Source organism: Bos indicus x Bos taurus, chromosome 24, assembly GCF_003369695.1.
Source record: "Bos indicus x Bos taurus breed Angus x Brahman F1 hybrid chromosome 24, Bos_hybrid_MaternalHap_v2.0, whole genome shotgun sequence".
Classification (NCBI taxonomy): Eukaryota; Metazoa; Chordata; class Mammalia; order Artiodactyla; family Bovidae; genus Bos; species Bos indicus x Bos taurus.
The window spans coordinates 35,166,295-35,179,757 of NC_040099.1; the positions used below are offsets into that span (position 1 = coordinate 35,166,295).

The 13,463-nt window shown below is 41.1% G+C and overlaps 1 protein-coding gene across 3 annotated transcripts in view; it reads left to right on the top strand.

The window, feature by feature from the left end:
- The first annotated feature begins 2,646 nt into the window (after positions 1-2,646).
- ROCK1 (Rho associated coiled-coil containing protein kinase 1) overlaps positions 2,647-13,463 on the top strand; it is a 124,790-nt gene continuing 113,973 nt past the window's right edge. Inside the window, exon 1 of one of the 3 annotated variants that reach the window (XM_027526263.1) lies at positions 2,647-3,628. In XM_027526263.1, the coding sequence (XP_027382064.1) occupies positions 3,536-3,628 (93 nt within the window). In that variant the 5' untranslated portion in view covers positions 2,647-3,535. The remainder of the gene's footprint in view (positions 3,629-13,463) is intronic. The other 2 variants (XM_027526264.1, XM_027526265.1) reach the window with 2 other exon arrangements.

Below are 13,463 nucleotides of genomic sequence, written 5' to 3' on the forward strand. Positions count from 1 at the left end.
TGGGCTGTAGCCTGCCAGGCTCTTCTGTCTGTGGGATTCTCCATGCAAGAATACTGGAGTGGGTTGTCATTTCCTTCTCCAGAGGCTCCTCCCAACCCAGGGATGGAACCCGGTTTCTCTTCTGTCCCCTGCACTGACAGGTGGGTTCTTTACTGCTAGTGCCACCTGGGAAGCCACCATATTGATCACTTTGCAAGTTTTATAATGCCCTTTTTATTTGGAATCATTTATCTGTGTGATGTAAACAATACAACTGGAAGATAATACTAGAGCCTCCCTGGTGGCTCAGTTGGTAAATCAGCCTGTAATGTAGGAAATCCAGGTTTGAGCCCTGGGTTGGGAAAATATCCTGGAGAAGAGCATGGTAACCCACTCCAGTAATCTTGCCTGGAGAATCCCATGGAAGAGGAGCCTGGTGGGCTACAGTCCATAGGGTTGCAAAGAGTTAGACATAACTAAAACAACTTAACACACACATACAAACATATTACCTAATAGATGGGATGCACTCAGTATGCATAATCAGTATTATATTCTTAATCTATTTGTACATGGTATCAATAGTTTGCAATTGCATTTAGGATTTTAATATATACTTTAAGCGTGATCTCAAATGTCCACAATGCTTTGAAAAGACTAATGATAATAGAATTTTAAAGTTAGAAAGGAAATTTAATGTCGTATCAGTTCAGTTCAGTTCAGTCGCTCAGTGGTGTCCGACTCTTCGCAACCCCATGAACTGCAGCACGCCAGGCCTCCCTGTCCATCACCAGCTTCCGGAGTTCACTCAGACTCATGTCCATCGAGTCAGTGATGCCATCCAGACATCTCATCCTCTGTTGTCCCCTTCTCCTCCTGCCCACAATCCCTCCCAGCATCAGAGTCTTTTCCAATGAGTCCTAAGTCTATTCTATTACAGGTGAGGACTTCTCTATTAAAAAACAAAAACATTGATACAGAGTCTATCTATCTTATGGTAAAAGACAACTAGTGTGGGGTTACAATAATCAGATAGCCCTGTCGATCAATAAAATATATAGGCCCCACCTATATTTCTAGCAGTTTGGCCAGATGGACTTTCAGTCCAAGTTACATTTATCAGGACCACTCAAGTATTGTCTTAGCTACCAGCATTTTTTCATGTGCTCAAGTGGAAAGCAGCATAATGCTCACCGTTCTGAGAAACAACAAAATTCCTAAGACTACCTAAAAATGGTAATAAAAAAGGACAAGCAGAGTTTAGGAAATTTATTTTAGGGCAACTGCCAGATTTATTTTAAGCTCTATGCTTAAAAATAAATTTAATTCACATGACTGGCTTAAAATACTGGAGCCAAGAAAAGTCACTGCAAAAGCATTTAATGAAATACCTGAAATTTGTTTAATTGTTTGTCTTTTTGTGAGGACTGACTTTTATCTTCATTGATACTGTGGATTTTATAGTTCAATATTTCTTGCATCTAACACAATGCAAACAGAATGCCATTTTTCAAACAATAGTACATTTTCCTAAGCTCTGACACACAGCAGGAAGTTGGTATGCTGCAGTTCAGATGCTGTACAGAGCTTTTTATATAGAAAGACAATTGGTTCGTCTGCAGCCTTTTCCAGTGGAGGATAAAACATCCACATTTTCGATTTTTCGCAGTCCTTTATTTGACCTATGAGTCAAACTGAAGATTGATTGGAAATGAATTAAGGTGGATTTCCTGCTGAAAGTACCTTATCAGTAGGTTAGGTAAGGCGTCTCACCCTCTCCCACAAGTCAATGAAGCAATTGAATTAGGAGGAAAGGCCCATTATTTTCATGTCCTACTTCAGTCTAGTAAACTCACAATTTTAAGTTTCACTGAATGTTTTTAAATCGAAATGGCAGAATTACACATCAAGAAGAAAACTACAGTGGGAGGCTTAATGGTGTAAGGGAACTAGTACGAATAACTTAAAAAATATTGATTTTTTTCCTGAGATTATTTTCCTTTTTTTTTTTTTTTTAAAACTAAACTAAGCTTGACTTCTACTGACTGTATCTTCCGGAGTCCATAGTTTAAAGCTCCCCTGACACACACGCTGAGTTTGGAGGGTTATGTATGTACTACACTGCTTCGTAATTTTCCCATGGAAGCAAAGACGGGTTAAAACGACATGGGGTTCACGGAGGGCTGACGCTGAAGCACTACTGAAGACCAGCCTCCGCTGGTGCTAAAATGTTGGTTCCTGTCGGCGGAGAGGCCTTTAAAAAAAGAAAAAAAAGTATCTCTAAAATAACAATAACAAGCATCCTTTCTTGCCACAACTCTCCCTACCGCTGCAGCCCAGAGGAAGCAGAGCTAGGGCAACGGCCAGGACGCGAGCGAAGGCGGCGGGAGCTCCTCCTCGTGTGGATCACACGTCGCTTCCCGAGCCCTGCGTGGCTGCTCAGAGCCTGCCGGGGCGAGGGCGGTGCCACCCGCCGCACCCAGTCCACCAGTCCCGGCTGCCAGCCTGCCCGCCCGCTAAGCCCCGGGTGCGCCCCGCCTTCCGCCCCCTCCAAGCCCAGCCCGGCCCTGCGGAGGCGCTCAGTGCGCGCGCGCGCGCGCGCGCGCGCGGCGCCGGCCCGGTTCCCCTTCCGAACGTCCGCGCCCCGCATGCGCAGTGCGCGCCGGCGGTCTCCGTTTGTTTGAACAGGAAGGCGGACATATTAGTCCCTCACGGCCCCCCTCGCCCCACCCCCCTCCACTCGAGCATTCGCCGCGCGACTCGCCCTTTCCCCAGCCGGGGCCGCAGCGCCTCTCAGAAGCTTCCCCCAGCCGCAGCCGCCGGGACTCGACTCTCGTCTATCCTCGCCGCCCGCTTGCCAGCCCGTCCTCCCCCGAGCCTCCACAGGGCTCCGACCTCGCCCTGCCCCGCCGGACACCGCGGCAGCAGCTCCAGCAGCGCCGGGACAAAATGGGAGAGTGAGGCTGTCCCGTGGGGGACCAGCTCCTGGCCGAGGCGGATCGGGGCGTCGGGCCGGGCCGAGTGGAGCCGGGGATGCGGGGCTAGACCGCCTCTAGCGCCTCAGAGCGGAGCGGGCCCGGCCCGGGGCCCGAGCGGCGGCGGCGGCAGCTGGCACAGCTCCGCGCCCGCCCTTCGCATTCGCCTTTCCTCTTCTCCCTCCCCTGCTGCCCGGAGGAGTCTCCACCCTGCTTCTCTCCCTCTCTCCCCCCTCCTGTCCGTCTCGGCACCGGGAACCCTCCATGGCGAAGGCGGCCGGGGCCCGCTAGGCTGCAGCCCTCCGCCGGAGCGACGGCGCAGTCGGCCGTCGTGAGGAGCTGCCAGGTGGGATGCGACTTTGGGCGTCCGAGCGGCTGTGGGTCGCCGTCGCCCCCGGCCCGGGGTCCGGAGCGCGGAGATCCCCTCAGTGAGGGGGAGGAGGGGGCACCGGGCGCACCTGGTGACCCTGGGGTTCCGGCTTCTCCGCTCCGCGGCCGCGAACCCACCGCCGGAGGAAGTTGGTTGAAATCGCTTTCCGCTGCCGGTGCTGGTACGAGGGTATTGTCACAGCAGCAGCAACATGTCGACTGGCGACAGTTTTGAGACTCGGTTTGAAAAAATCGACAACCTGCTGCGGGATCCCAAATCGGAAGTGAATTCAGATTGTCTGCTGGTGAGTAGCCCTGTTCTCTTGTGCTTGTCTGAGTCTCTGTATTTATTTCCTTCCTCTTGCTCTCAGTCTGGTTATCTGCGAAAGAAAGTTTCAGGTGTACATCATCTTAGAAAACACCGGAACCTGGTGTTTTCCCTGATGAATCTTGGAGTCCCTCTAAAATCTCCTGCCCTGGCCCGGTGTATCATTGGGCTGACTCTGAATTCCCTGAACTTTTAGCTCTGACTCAGTTCATCATCACACAAGAGATACTTATAAAACTCTGTTGCAGGCGTCATGTAAAAAGTTACCACGTCAGAGTTACTACTATGTATGTAGCTTGTTGAACCGCGAGCTTAGTTACGAACTTTCCGATCGGTTTGACAGTGAGGTTGGAAAAGACTGCTTTCCATTTCCATCTGCTTAGCTCCTTAAGGGTTTAATTTTTAGACTTGTGACAATTCTCGATTTTGAGGAAGTAATTTTTGAGCCAAAGTGTCATAGGTGATTTGAGTCAGAGGAACTTTTTGCTGGACTGTTAAGTGTAAAAACCCGAGCTAATGATAGATCATCACCATATTAACTGTTGATTACAAAAGTACTGCACAGATATTTTGTCATAACTGCCTTTTTTGGTGTTGTGCTTTACATGATAGATTTTGTAGCATTCTAAAAAAGTTTTTATGATATGAAAGGCCAAAACACTAAAAAATTCTTCAGTGTTTGATAGCATGAACAGTTATCTATAGATAATTGGAGTTTTAAAATTTTGTCAATTTCCTCTAATACTGTTCGCTACAGTCTATTCGTAAGCAAGTTTTTCCTTTATCAAACAATTAGCAGTTATATAATTATTTTGTTTTTGTCCAAACAAAACCACTTTATCTTTAAAGTTGCAAGGAATATGTACCTAGGTAGTAATTTACAACCTTGTCAGGGAATTAATGTTAGATGTACACAGTATTTGGGAGTAAAGTTAGGTGAACTAAATGACGCTATTCAGAGAAATAATAACCATTTTAACATCTTATCTTGAATCAGGAAAATGTAAGTTAATGTATGAAATTAATATACATTTCAGTTACTCAAAATAGCTGTGTATATATATATATTTTTTAAATGTATGGTTCTACAAGAGAGTTTCTCTCCAAAGCTTTCTAAATGACTCTGAGCATCTTTGACTGAAATAAGAGTTGTGGGTTGTGTATTTGAAATGTCTCACCCACATTATGGATGCTCTTTATATTGAAAAACAAAAAGGAGGGTTGATGCTTAATACAATGGAAAACATTTCATTGAATAAGAGAAGGAATTAGAACATATCTTTCTAGGAAGGATCTCCAGAATTTTTAAGAAGTCTCATTCTTCTTAATACTTACCAAGTTTTTGTATATCTTTGATTTTGCCTGTTTTTTGATATCCTTATTCCATGGAGCAGTGTTACAGGGGAAGTTTAGTATTGAGTTTTGTTTAGTGGTCTTCTAGCCTCTTGTCATAGTTTCATTCGGTGGGAACCTCATAAATTTATTGAAATGTGGAGGATACTGGGAAATGTAAGTCATGAACTCTTTTCTTGAAAATCCTAATCTCATATACAAAAATAAAGCAAAACACAGATTGAGAAAATATGTAGTAAGTTTCAAATGACTGGAATAGGTAATTGGATATTGAAAGGAAGAACTTTTGAGTTGATAGACTTGGAGTATGTTGGATGCTGGATGGATAGGATTTGGGTAGAAGGTACTCAGGGAGTGGAAGATAACATGAATTGAGGGTGGAAACATGACTGGCTGGCACACATTTAGGGGAAGAGAAAGCTAGAAGGATAGATTGGGGTTAGAGCTGGAGGATTTGATTGCTAGGCTAAGGCGTTTAGATGTTTTTCAGAATGTTGTGGCTATTAAGTATTTGTAAATATGATTGTGCCAGGATGAATGAAGAAGGTGAATGTGGTAGCCGTGTGCAGGATGGGTTGTGTGGAGAGAGACTAGAAATGGGGTGAGATTGAACATAGCCCAGAAATGATTGAAGCTCCAAGTTGGGTCATTTGGATGGGGAAGGAGAATTGATGGAATTTGACTGGCAGAGTTGGGGAGAAGGGACAACCAAAAATTAGATGACTGTAAGCCTGGATTATAGGAAGACTGATAAAAACATGGGTGAAACAAGTCAGGTTTGGAAATCACTCGGGAAGAACTGGCAACGGATGAGTTTTAGGTTTGTTGTGTTTGAGGGGGTAGTGGGACGACCACAAAGACACGATCTGTAGACTATTGGAGATGTGAAACTGAGCTCATAGTTAAAGATAACATTTGGAAATCATCTGATAGAGATGCAAGTTGAAACTGATGTAATGATGAAAGGGTGAAAGAGCAAAGAGGCAAAGTGGGCAGGCAGGCAGGGCCTCTCGGAGTTAGGACCCCCAAGTATCTTAGAGCCCACGACCTTAAAGAACAATAGTCAACAGACTTATTCCCCCACCCTCTTCTTTCTGTTTAGTTCCATAATTATTTACTGTTAGCTGTTAAAATTTTATTATATTAATCTGAACTTGGTAAAGATTGAATTTTTCTTTGGAGGCAAAATCCTTTCTCCAGATTTGTAGCGTCTAGCATGAATTTTCTATTTTATGTTTCTTATCAAGGATTCATTCTTCTATTCATTGAACCATTTGGAATGACCTACCAGGCGGCCTCATCTTTTTCAACGAGTCTGTTTTCACTCTTTCCTGTTCGGACTTTGGACATCTGATGTATTGTACTAACAATACCCTTTTTAAATTGATTGACTTTGTTTATTTTTTGGCTTTTGTTGCTTTATTTAGCTGGTACCTATTGAGTAGTATCGGAGAAGGCAATGGCACCCCACTCCAGTACTTTTGCCTGGAAAATCCCATGGACGGAGGAGCCTGGTAGGCTGCAGTCCATGGGGTCGCTAAGAGTCCAGCATGGCTGAGCGTCTTCACTTTCACTTTTCACTTTGATGCATTGGAGAAGGAAATGGCAACCCACTCCAGTATTCTTGCCTGGAGAATCCCAGGGACAGGGGAGCCTAGTGGGCTGCGGTCTATGGGGTTTCACAGAGTCGGATACGACTGAAGCGACTTAGCAGCAGCAGCAGTATGTATTATGTTTATATTATGTATACACATTATGTATTATGTGCCATGTGAACACTGAAGTTCTGATATATTTTTTATAATCTCAGGAAAAAAAAAGATGTCAAATTATGTTTCCTTGACTAGATCCCTTCTTCAGAAATGAAAGTTTTGCTTTCAGAAGAAGTTGCTGGCAAAGGGTCTTTTAAACCATCTCACCCACCATGAAAACAGCTTTTTTGTTGAGTGTTAGTGGTTATACGATAATGTAACTGGGAGAAGCGCTGATGAATGATTTCTTCAACCTTATCTTGAACACATAGTTTAAGAACTAGATAAACACATTTTTCATGTTGCAAATGCTAGTAGAGTCTGCAGATACTAAGGTAATATGGTACCCATTCCCTTGTTTATCATAGCATCCAGATTGCTCAGTAATTTGGTTTTCTGTCAGTCAGATTCCTTCCAGTGTCCTAATGGTTCTCTTACTGTCCGTGTAATAGTTTATGATCATCCAAGAGCTGTTTTCCTTTTCCCAACTTGTTTTTAAACTTTAGAATTATTTTATCTAAGGCTTGTTAGCAATTTCTCAAGTTGTTGAATACCTCTGAAAACAGTAAGGGATGGAGTTTAATTAATGTTAATTTTTCTAGAGGGGAAAAATGTCTGTAATTTGTAAATTAAAAAGGAAAAACAAAGCCTGGTGAGTGGGAAGGTTAGGTATATATATTTTTCTTCAAGATACATTTATTGAAAATATAGCTATCCGACTGTAGCTTTATTTTTTTTTTTTTAAGTTTTTGACCTTTCCCCCCCTAGTTTTGTTTAGTCAGTGGAGGTGTAGCAATGAGTTGGTGGCATGAAGGGAAGGGAACCAATGATAGTTGAACAGTGCATACATACTAAGTTCCAAGACTGCTGTTCGCTTAGTATGTGTCACTACCGTCTTCCATTAGTCAGTTTTTCAGAATGTAGAAGGCAGGTGTTTCAAGTTTTTGTTTTTGAGTTTTTCCTCTTTAAAGTCTCTCTTTCTGGGCTTTCTTGAACTACTGATTTCCTATTTTTTCATTGCTGACTTCTTTTTCTCTCATCCTCAATCTTGGGTGCCATAATACTTATCTTTCTCTTCTCCTCTCTTGAAGAATTCATCCATTCTTACATCTTTGACTGGTACCATCTCCTTACTCATAATATCCTGGTCTTCATTTTTCAGTCTTTTTGCTGTTTTTGAATCCTAAATACCTGACTGCCTATTTGGCATCTCTACGTGAATGTCATGTTATTACTCAAATTACTAATATTCCAAAAATAAGCTTTGTCCCATGTAACTTACCTGTTAACACTGCTAGTATGCCTATCACTCAATTGGACTTTTGTTGTGTACTTTTAACTTTGACAATCCTAGGTCACACGTTGGATTATTTCAAAAGAGTGTGGCTAGCTTTCCAGATTCTAGATTATTGCTGTATAATCCCTCTATGTGTCCTGCCAGTTGAATTGATCACATTTGGGTTTGTATTACTGTTGGTGGAATGAAAAGACTTTGAGGTCATTGACTCTTTGGGCCTTAAAGCTATATGCTTGCCATTGTTCATAATTTATGAATTAATGAGTGTTACCAATATCTGTTGCATATCCAATTAGTTTCAGTCAGAATGTTTTGATAGTATGTTGCAAGATTAAAAAAAAATTACTTCGTTCATTCAGCAAATCTTTCTGTAGGTTCTAAACCTGGATTCAGATGTAGGCTCTGCCATAGTACTTACCAGATAATTGTTGGTAAATTATTTTAACCTCTCAGAGCTTATTTCATCTTCAGGAAAGTGGGGGGATAATAGTACTAGATTTTCAGAAGGATTAAATAATATAGACAAACCTATCATCACAACATGTTGCATTTAGTTAGCATTTGTTCAGTTCAGTTCAGTCACTCATGAACTGACTCTTGTCCGACTGCGACCCTATGAGTTGCAGCATGCCAGGCCTCCCTGTCCATCACCAACTCCCGGAGTTCACTCAGACTCATGTCCATTGAGTCAGTGATGCCATCCAGCCATCTCATCCTCTGTCGTCCCCTTCTCCTTCTGCCCCCAATCCCTCCCAGCATCAAGGTCTTTTCCAATGAGTCAACTCTTTGCATGAGGTGGCCAAAGTATTGGGAGTTTCAGCTTTATCATCGGTCCTTCCAAAGAACGTCCAGGACTGATCTCCTTTAGGATGGACTGGTTGGATCTCCTTGCAGTCCCAGGGACTCTCAAGAGTCTTCTCCAACACCACAGTTCAAAAGCATCAATTCTTTGTTGCTCAGCTTTCTTCACAGTCCAACTCTCACATCCATAATGACCACAGGAAAAACCATAGCCTTGACTAGACGAACCTTTGTTGGCAAAGTAATGTCTCTGCTTTTGAATATGCTCTCTAGGTTGGTCATAACTTTCCTTCCAAGGAGTAAGCGTCTTTTAATTTCATGGCTGCAGTTAGCATCTGCAGTGATTTTGGAGCTCCCCAAAATAAAGTCTGCCACTGTTTCCCCATCTATTTGCCATGAAATGATGGGACCAGATGCCATGATCTTCGTTTTCTGAATGTTGAGCTTTAAGCCAACTTTTTCACTCCTCTTTCACTTTCATCAAGAGGCTTTTTAGTTCCTCTTCACTTTCTGCCATAAGGGTGGTGTCATCTGCATATCTGAGGTTATTGATATTTCTCCCGGCAATCTTGATTCCAGCTTGTCCTTCTTCCAGCCCAGAGTTTCTCATGATGTACTCTGCATATAAGTGAAATAAGCAGGGTGACAATATACAGCCTTGATGTATTCCTTTTCCTATTTGGAACAAGTCTGTTGTTCCATGTCGAGTTCTAACTGTTGCTTCCTGACCTGAATATAGGTTTCTCAAGAGGCAGGTCAGGTGGTCTGGTATTCCCATCTCTTTCAGTATTTTCCACAGTTTGCTTCTGCTAAGTCGCTTCAGTCATGTCCGACTCTGTGCGACCCCATAGATGGCAGCCCACCAGGCTCCCCCGTCCCTGGGATTCTCCAGGCAAGAACACTTGCCTGGAGAATGGGTTGCCATTTCCTTCTCCAATACATTAAGTGAAAAGTGAAAGTGAAGTTGCTCAGTCGTGTCTGACTCTTCGCAGCCCCATGGACTGCAGCCTACCAGGCTCCTCTGTCCATGAGATTTTCCAGGCAAGAGTATTGGAGTGGGGTGCCATCACCTTCTCCGTTTCCACAGTTTAGCATTTGTTAATTGGTAACTATTATTTTTTGTCATATTTACAGTATTCCTGTTACATGCTAGTTACTGTACTTAGGCTGTAAGTTGATATTTTTTGTGTTGTCTAAGGGCAGAGTAATTTATCTGGCACTTCAAACCATTCTCATAAATTCGTAATCCAGCTCTATTTTATTTGAAGTGTCCAAGCCAATTGTTACTGAAAACGGAGACATTTAGATGAGATTTAGTACAGATGAGGAGGGCTTTTGAAGACTGTTTATTCATTTAGTCATGATTTATAACATTGGCAACTGGTTTGTAGAGATGTAGTTTTCTTACTCTCTTTCTGCATATCTTACACTTTCGCTATTCTGTTAAACAGGCTTTGTACTACAAGAACCCTGTGGGTGTACAGAGAGGTGGCTCAGAGTAACAGCTGAGACATGAATTGGGCCATTCATTAATTTTTTGAGTCAGAAATGTTTTTAATCCAGAAGAAGGAACCACGTATATTTTATAATGAACAAAAGAGTGAATATCCAAATTTTGATTAGATTTTGTATAACTCTACAGTTTTATTTCACAATTACAAGTTTTGATGTTGTTATGTAGTAAAAACTAGAGGTTCTTTATGACATATGACAGAAAGGCCTACGTATCACAGAAGACTACATACAGAGTTCTGTTGCTGAAGATGGTCTGGTAGCTCCCCTTTCCCAATACTATCCCTACTAAGAGATATCCATTTAGTTTAAGTCCAGAACATAGCTGATGAATACCCCACACATGTGTGTACAAGAAGGTGAATAGATACTACTATTTCACAATGACAACATTTTTCAGAAATACCCTGTTAGCATGGTATAGTGAGAAGTACACTGAACTGGAAATTGAGAGCATTCACCTATCCTTGTTTTGCTGTTAACTCGCTGTATAACTAAGTAAATCTTTTTTTGTTACCTGGGTTTCAATTTCCCCAGTGAAGAGTTGGGCTGTGTGTGCATTGCATCTGTAAAATTTTATGTGTTTATTATAATTCCTTAAAAACTTAAAAAGTTGTGTTATTAATTTATTATTAAAAAGGAAAAATTTAAAGTTAAGTGATATGGGGGTAGAAATATAAGAATAGGGACCATCTTTGGTAAGTGCTATTTTTGCAGCTAGTTCTACATAGCCTCAGAAGATCACCCTAAAATAATTTTTGTTATGTTTGGCAGTTATTCTTTTTTGCATTTGTGACTTGTGTCATTATTTTAGGGGATTGTGCTGTTTGAACAGAGAAAGCAGTAATTGTGCTTTTTGAAACAGAGAACACAATAATTGAGTTACTCATTTATTTCCATTAAAATATGTACATGTGCTAGTTTACTTCTCTTATCTCTATGCCCACCCCACCCCCCATTTGGGATTGTGAAATTTAAGAGTACACATTTTCATTTTAGTTTCTAAACAATTCTAAACAATTAGTAGTAGGTTGGGTGTTTAAATTAATGTCCAAAGTTTGGGTCTTAGGTTTGAGGTTTGTCTTGTACTTGTATTTTAAAGTGTAGGCTAACCCATGTCCCCCTCTTTTTTCTATGCTTATTTATTATTTAATTTTAGTTTATTGTTATTCCCAGACTCTTATTTATAGTCTTTATACCATACCTCCTATACTGACTTTTGGCAAGAAATTGAAACTATCTCAGGTTGTTCCCTGGAACTAATTTTGAAATAGTGAACTGCAGTTAACTCTTCTTTTTTCTCTTTGCTGTTATTCATTGATTAATGAGTAATGAATTCATTTATTCAGCAAATGTTTATTTGATGTGTACTGTGTGCGAGGTATTCTGTTAGGCACTGGGGACACCATGGTGAATAAAAACAGAGGGCCCTGCCTTCATAGAACTTACAGTCCCAGGAAAAGGACAAGTTATGAGCAGATATGAGTAGGGTAAGCCTTGAAGGGGAGGTTAAGAGATACGATCATGCCTTTTCTTTAGGGTGGGGTATGCTTAAAGATTTTTGGTGAAGTAGTCTGAATATATAATTTTCAGATACGAGCCTGTAGATTTTGTACTGGATTCCCTTGAGGACTTGTTAAAAATGGAACCTGGGCCTGTGCCCAGACAAACAAAATCAGAATTCTTTGGGGTGAGTCCTAGGATTCTGCATGGGACATGGACTCTTAGACAGTCTCTAGTTTGGAAACTATGGTTGTAGGGAAGGAACATGAATTTTTGTTTTGTTTGGTAATTTTATAAATGAAAAATTTCAAACATTCACAGAAGTGGGGAAAATAGCATAGTGAACCCCCACTACCCAGATTCTGCAATTTTCAAAATTTTGTCACACTTGCTTCATCAAATACCCTTTTTTGTTGCCAAAACATTGTAAAGCAAATTCCAGACATTGTCATTTCACCCTTACATACTTGAATAAACATCTCTTAAATTTTTTTTTCTTATATTAACACAGTGGCCATTATCGAGTCTTAACAAAATGAAAAGCACGTTGGTACCATTAATTCCCAGTTTATATTCAGATTTCTCTGGTTGTCTAAAACAATGTCTGTTTTGCAGTTGTTTTGTTAGAATCTAGATCTGGACAGATTCTATGTGTTACATTTGTTTCCTAGGTCCTTTATTAACAAATCTCTTTTTAATGTAGAGCATTCCCCGCGCCCCACCCCCACCCCATCCCCTGTATCTACCACCCACATTGTCTTGTTGAAAGAACTAGGTCATTGGTACCATGCAATATTTCACATTCTGGATTTTTTTGTTTGTTTTCTTGTCATGTCATTTAACTTGCTTCTATATCATACATATTTCCCGTAAGTTAGATCTAAAAGCTTGATTTAATTATTTCACTGTTTAGTCAGTAGTGTTTTATAGATTGTATTCTCTTTTGCATCACATCAAGAGGCACAAAGTATCTGGCTGACCCACCCTTTAGAATGCTAAGGTTTATCAGTGTGTTCAGGTGGTGACAGCCTGAAATAACTTGCTTTGTAAAAATCCTTTAGTATCCTTTCAGCTAATGGTTCCATCCATTTATAATTTTTAGCTGAAGCAGTTATTCATTAGGGAGAGCAAAATAATGGTTTTCTAATTATATCATTCCTTTCACATTTATTAACTAATTCTTCTGTTAAGAGAACGTAAGGATTTAAGAACTTTTACTCATCGTCTGTAGGGCTGTTTGCTTATCATGATATAGAGTTCATAAAGTACAGGACGAATGCTTCAGCCTTTTTCTTTCTTTCTTTATTTTTACATTTTTATTGGACTATAGTTGATTTATAATGTGTTAGTTCCAGGTGTACAGCAAAGTATGAATCAGATACACATGTCAACTTTTTTTTGTTTTTTAAGATTCTTATAGTCTTTCTCTTTATTTGCCACTTTTCAGAGTATTTTAGAGGTTTAGTGTGCTAGACATGGCACAAATTGGGTATTTAAGGGAAATTAAAGAAAGGGGCTATTTACAAACATACAGACAGTATTTAAGGAAATCAGTAGGAATAGTGGAGTACCCTGGGACAAGAAACACTGGAGAG